The 6,576-nt window shown below is 32.5% G+C and overlaps 1 protein-coding gene across 1 annotated transcript; it reads right to left on the minus strand.

Annotated features, from left to right (window-relative positions):
• Positions 1 to 730: 730 nt before the first annotated feature.
• On the minus strand, positions 731 to 5,393 carry mllt11 (MLLT11 transcription factor 7 cofactor). Its single transcript, XM_088090860.1, has 3 exons — positions 5,237 to 5,393; positions 2,321 to 2,490; positions 731 to 1,256 (listed from the first exon to the last, which is right to left on the minus strand). The coding sequence occupies exons 2-3, from the start codon at positions 2,480 to 2,482 to the stop codon at positions 1,164 to 1,166; spliced, it is 255 nt and encodes an 84-aa protein (XP_087946986.1). The 5' UTR covers positions 2,483 to 2,490; positions 5,237 to 5,393; the 3' UTR covers positions 731 to 1,163.
• Positions 5,394 to 6,576: the final 1,183 nt, after the last annotated feature.

Raw genomic sequence — 6,576 nt, forward strand, 5'->3', positions numbered from 1 at the left:
TTATCTGGACATTTTCTGTAGCTTTTTAAAAATTATTTTCTAAATCTACCTATTTCTTTATAATTTTTTAAATCATATTTTTAGTTATTAGTTAGTTTTTCCTGAATATTTTGAACTACCAATAAAGATTTGTTTAAAAAAAACAAACAAAAAGTCTTTATGCCAATTTTTTGTTTGTTTGTTTATTTGTTTGTACAGCAGGATGGAAGAAATCATTTTAATGTGTCTTTTGAAAAATTTTCCAAGGTTATTGTTGTGTCAGCCATTAATTTAATTTCTCTTTATGTAATAATTATCATTAGGAAACATTATTACAACATTACCAATGTGTACAGATTTAAAACCAATGAAATGAATCTAAACTTTTGCTTAACCCAAAACCAAAAAAAGGAAATTACCTCCAAAACTACAAAAATTAATTCAGTTTAAATATACAGTTATGAAAATTAGAATTATCTAGAAATCTTCTGTAGCTTTTCAAGTAATTCCCTACATCTACCAATTTCTTTTTAAAAAAAAATTTATTCTATTTTTAGTTCATCATTAAGTAAGTTTATTTTGAGGGGAAATATATATATATATATATATATATATATATATATATATATATATATCCCTTCTTTTTCCAGGAAACGATTGGACCTGTAAAATGAAGCATTACCTTGATTTTCTCATTTAAAATCATATAAAAGTTTCTACATGTGAATGAAAATAACTCCTTTAGATCAAAAACAGGACATTTTTCTTTTATTGTTGGCAGGTTTTACATTCGGACAAGATGAACTTAGTTTTTCTTGGTTTGAGGCCCGCTCAGCAAAATAAATACATAGATACATAATCAATCAATCAATAAATAATCAGGCCGGACAGTGACGGTGACCGTTAATAAAGCAGCGCAGGATGAAATAAATACAGAAATAAATAAAAAGGCACAAATGGAAACAGAAAAACGTTAGTCTCAGGGGGCTCGAACGCATCACCTCCAAAATAAATTAATTCATTAATTTATGTGACAAAAAATAAAACATTTCATCATCATTAAACACGTTTTTAAATTTTTTTGATCAGGTGACATCGGGCTGATCAAGGGTCAGAGGTCAGCTGATCAGGGGTCAGAGGTCAGCTGATCAGGGGTCAGAGGTCAGCTGACGGGGTGTCGTGTTTCAGAGCAGCAGGTTGAGGTCGGCCAGCAGAGCGTCCACGTCGGCGATCGGAGCTCTCCAATAATTAAAGGAGGAAAACTCGGACATCTCGCCCTGCAGACACACACACACACACACACACACACACACACACACACACACACACACAATTAATTAATTTCAATATATTACATGCTAAGTGATTTTTTTTGCTGCTGACAGTCTGGGATGTGTCAATGATTTGCAGCAACATTGATTTTTATACATTAATATTTTTTACACAGTGTTAAATTACAAAAACAAGAAACACAGTTTCAGAATTTTAACCCTTTAAATGTCAGGTTTTTGTCATGATGCCACTACATTTTTAGATGAGAAAAACACTATTTATTTATTTATTGTGCTGCTAACAGTCTGGGATATGTCAGTGTGTGAGTGTAGCTGCTGACAGTCTGGGATATGTCAGTGTGTGAGTGTAGCTGCTGACAGTCTGGGATATGTCAGTGTGTGAGTGTAGCTGCTGACAGTCTGGGATATGTCAGTGTGTGAGTGTAGCTGCTGACAGTCTGGGATATGTCAGTGTGTGAGTGTAGCTGCTGACAGTCTGGGATATGTCAGTGTGTGAGTGTAGCTGCTGACAGTCTGGGATCTGTCAGTGTGTGAGTGTAGCTGCTGACAGTCTGGGATATGTCAGTGATCAGCAGCTACATTGACTGTGACAGGTCACCTAGTGGAAATAGCATGTATTTCCTCCATATGCCAAATATGGTCAAAATGACCTCATCAGGTGGAAAATAGTCAAAATGACAAATTCAGAGTCAAAAGCCCAGAATGACACCCAGAAATAATACAAGTCCTGTTTTTCTGCTCTGATGGCTGTGGGATCAAAAATGTCAGTTTGAATGGGTTTCAATGGAGCATTTTTGGACCTGAACAGTCTGAATGTAACTATTTAGTTTCCACAGTGTATTTTAGACTTATTGTAGGAGCTGAGCTGCAAATTCACTGATTACACTCAGATACACAATCTGGACTACATTTAGGACACATGCATCAACACACACACAGTTATCACAACAAGAGTGAAATGCAGCAAACAGTCACTAAAGGGTTAAACAAACAAAATCAGCTGTATAATGTGGATATAAACTCTGAACGTGGAGCGTCCGTCCCCTCACCTCCTCACTCTGACTCCTCGCTGAGGACAGCTTGTCCTTTCCTTTGTTGTCCGGCTGCTGGTCCGTCAGTCCCAGGTCCTCCAGCTCGGACAGGTCGAGCGCCGGGATCGGCTGCCTCCAGAACAGGAAGGAGTCGTACTGGCTGTTTGACTTCTCGATCATGTTTCGGTCTAAAGAAGCAGAGACGCCACTGAAATTTAATTCTGATCAGGTGTCTCTGTCCCACGAGAGGGGACAGCATGAAAACACAAAAACACAACCGAGGACGTTCAAAGTCCTGCAGCCGGAAACACGAACAGTGGCGTCAGTGACAGACCTAAGGGACTGTTCTTTATTTATCAGAGCAGAGGGTGGCTGGTTTCTTTTTTATCTCCTCAAAAGTTTCAGATATTTTCAGATATGAAAAAAGAAATTTAAAGAAAAAAAATCACTGAAAATTTTTAAAGGAGATATAAAAAAAGAAAAGAAAAAATGGCTTCCAAACTGCAGTGTGGAGGTCTGTGTACGCAGTAACCCGACACTGTAACAGGACTGAAGGTGGTCCAGCAGAGATGGAGACACTCAAGTTCCTTGGATTTGTACTCGAGTACTCGAGTACTGTAGTACTTGAGTAAACAGGTGATTTGCTGAGTACAACATCATATTTTACTTTTAAAAACAGGATGCAGTTTTAAAAATCACAAATTTCAAAGGAAAAAGAGAAAATCTGATAAATGTTTCCCTTTTTTCCTGTGAATTCGGCAGTTTCGTCACCAGACTTTGCTGTTTTCGGGCGGAGTCGGTGATTCTTATTAAAATATGTCGTCGGTGATTTCAGAGCTTTGGGGCCGTCCGTCTCGCCGAGTTCAGGTCGGGTAAATCTCTGCAGGCTGAAAGCTGCTTCGGTTTATTTTAAAGCTTGTTTGGGTTTTATTTTTAGTGTCTGCAGCTTCGACAGGCTGTTTACGGAGAACGCACGACTGCAACGACCACATAAAAACTTAAAAACAGTTTACAGCATTTAACTGAATATTCATTTATTATTATTAATATATTTACTCTGCAAACAGAGAAAAAAATCTTTTAAATTCAAGTTTAAAATTACAAAATCAAAATAAAAATTTGGTTCTAATGAGAAATACACAGTCTAACAGACAAGTTGTGTTTTTAAGTGTTGAGCTGACAACAAAACAAACAGACTGAATATTGATCAGAGATCTGCGATCAGAGATCAATAAACAGCTCACAGATCAGTCTGATTCAATCACAGCTGATCCTCTTCATAGGATTTTACTTTATTACTTATTCACTCATTTATTTTAAAACAAATTATCAACTGTTTTTCAACTGTTTTCAGACCATTTATATGATTTTTTTATTAACTTAAATATTGTTATAATATTTGAAATTCTTTTTTTTAATGACAAATCAGGTTTTCACTATTTTCATGGTTTAAATTAAGTTTTGTTTCCTTTAAAAAAAATCTTAACCATTTTTATTTTTAGTTTCAGCTGCAAGATTTTATTTGGAGAATATTAACTTCTGTTTACTACTGAACACCTTTCATACAAACTAGACAATACAAGACTATAAAATCACAACAATAACACAACTTTATACATTTAAAAAATAATAAAAAGATTTAATTGAATTAGATTAAATTAAACAAATGAAAAGTACAATAAAGAGCAGGAATATAAAAGGTAAAAACCATATATCACAATTTTAAAATTCAGATTCTAATGTTGCTCTGTGACTTTCAGGGAGTGGTCCTCCATCAGAAATGTATTTATATTTTTAATATTTTCTATTTTTAAATAAAGTTTTATGAGACTAGAATAAAACAAAATAAAATAAAATAAAATAAAATAAAATAAAATAAAAATAAAAATAAAAAGCAGATATATAACAGATAAAAACTAATTATATAAATTTTAAAATTATGAATTTAATGCTATTTTCAGGGAGTAGTCCCCCATCTGTCACTCAGACATTTATTTATATATTTCTAAATATATATTTATTCTGATTCTTCCAGTAAGTCTTTAAAAGAAAATGACAGCAGATATGACATAAAGTTTTACAAGACTAGAAAATTAACAATAACAATAACAATAACACAATTAGATATATTTAAAAATGAATATAAAATGTAAAATATAATAATAAATAAGTAAAAAGCAGGGATATAAACGGTGAAGACCAATGATTTACATTTTAAAATTCAGACTTTAATGTTGCTCTGTGACTTTCAGGGAGTGGTCCTCCATCAGAAATCTATTAATTTATTTATATATTTCTAAATATATATTTTTTCGGATTATTCTGGGAAGTCTTTAACAGAAACTGGGTCATGGCGTCTCTGCAGCCTGAAATAAACCGCAGCTCTTCAGTCTGACTCAGGCTGATGATCCACCTCACACCAAACTACATTCACTTTTCTGTCCATTTTACTTTCGGCTGCTTTGATTTCTGATTCGGGCCGATTGATCGGAGGCGTTGGCCCAGATTCTCACCTGCTGACGATCCGCCGGCCGATCGGTCACAAATTTACACTTAATTATATTTATTTTATTATTTGTTAAGAGTGATTTCTGATTAAAACGTGTCACCAGCATGTCTGAGTTTGTGTTCTGCGTGTTATCGATCAGCTGTTTTAACTGATGAACACTGTGTCATTGATCAGGCTGTATTAGAGGCGTTGGCCCGGCCGATGATGCAGCCGATTAAAACCGATTTTACACGATGAATTACAAACATTTATCTCACAAATTAACCGTAATTATTCGGATTTTAACATTAGATTTGGTAGACCGTCGTTTTTAAAGGGTTTAATTAGCAGCAGGTTCCGGAATCGGCGGCTTTCACTCAGAATAAAAACGCAAATGTTTTTTTTTTTTTTTAAATTATCTAATGAGAATAAAAATGATCTTTTACCTTTTTTAATTTCCGGTGAGAAAATAAAGGTTTTTGTGATTCTTCTTCTTCGCTGTATCGCTTCTTTTGTGTCAGTCGCTTCAGTCTGCTGCTCAGCTGCTGCAGGTTAAATCAGCTCTGCGCCTGCGTCAAGCTCACCTGAATATACACCGAAGCTTCCGGTCACACGTGTCAAAATAAAAGCCGAGGAGCATTACTAATGAAAGTAATATGAAGAACTATTTTATAATGTAATGCAATAATGATAAGTAATATTGTTATGTAATAATACGTTTAAATTTAAAAAATAAATATAGAAATAAATACAAAATGAATATAAATAATAAACATGATTTTCTTTTAATCTAACAGTGACAGTGCACATAAACTTTGATGTAAATGCCTCAGAATCGCTATCTTTATCAGTAGTCTGTAAATAATGCCACATATTCATCTTAAAAATAGAAAAACAATTTATAAAGTTTGGATTAAAGCAGTTAACCTATTATAGCAGTTATATTATTACTCTACATATGAAAGCTCTAATAAAAAAGAATTGTAAACTTTGTTAATAAAGCACCTTTCAGCATCCCGAATTTTTTTTAAAAAAGAGCAAGAGATGAAAACAATATTTCAAACAAAGAAAATAACAATTAAAACATGAGAAAATATTTTATTTGGAAAAATATTGGGAAAAAAATCAGCATAAGATGATCAGTTTCTTCGTTATTCGTGTATTTTAACGTGTAACAGAATATTTTACATTATGTTAATTTTTGGTTTGTTAATATCACAGTTGTAGTAGTATTTGACAAGAAATTGTTTGCCATAAAGCTTACGACGTAAAATAATAAAAGATTTCTACATTTATTTTGAAAGAAGTTATAGTTTCCGGTATGTCTCTCTCTCTCTCACACACACACACACACACACACACACACACACACACAGTGAACTCGGAGTCTTATTTTAGCTACAACACATCAATAATTAAAATATTTTTAAATAATTAAAGCATGAAATGAAGCGCATGTTTTCACCCGGTGGGGGCGCTGTTTGAAAAAACAGAATTACCGCATATTTTTCTCTCAGAATCAGTGTGGAAAACTGTGTAAGATAAAATAATAATAATAATAACAATAATAACAATAATAATAACAATAATAATAATAATAATAATAATAATAATAATAATAATAATAATAATAATAACAATAACAATAATAATAACAATAATAATAATAACAACAATAACAATAATAATAATAATAACAATAATAATAATAATAATAATAATAATAATAATAATAATAATAATAATAATAATAATAATAATAATAATAATAATAATAATAATAATA

The sequence above is a fragment of the Plectropomus leopardus genome, chromosome 17 (genome assembly GCF_026936395.1).
Source record: "Plectropomus leopardus strain MGB_pleo_1.0 chromosome 17, ASM2693639v1, whole genome shotgun sequence".
Lineage (NCBI taxonomy): Eukaryota > Metazoa > Chordata > Actinopteri > Perciformes > Serranidae > Plectropomus > Plectropomus leopardus.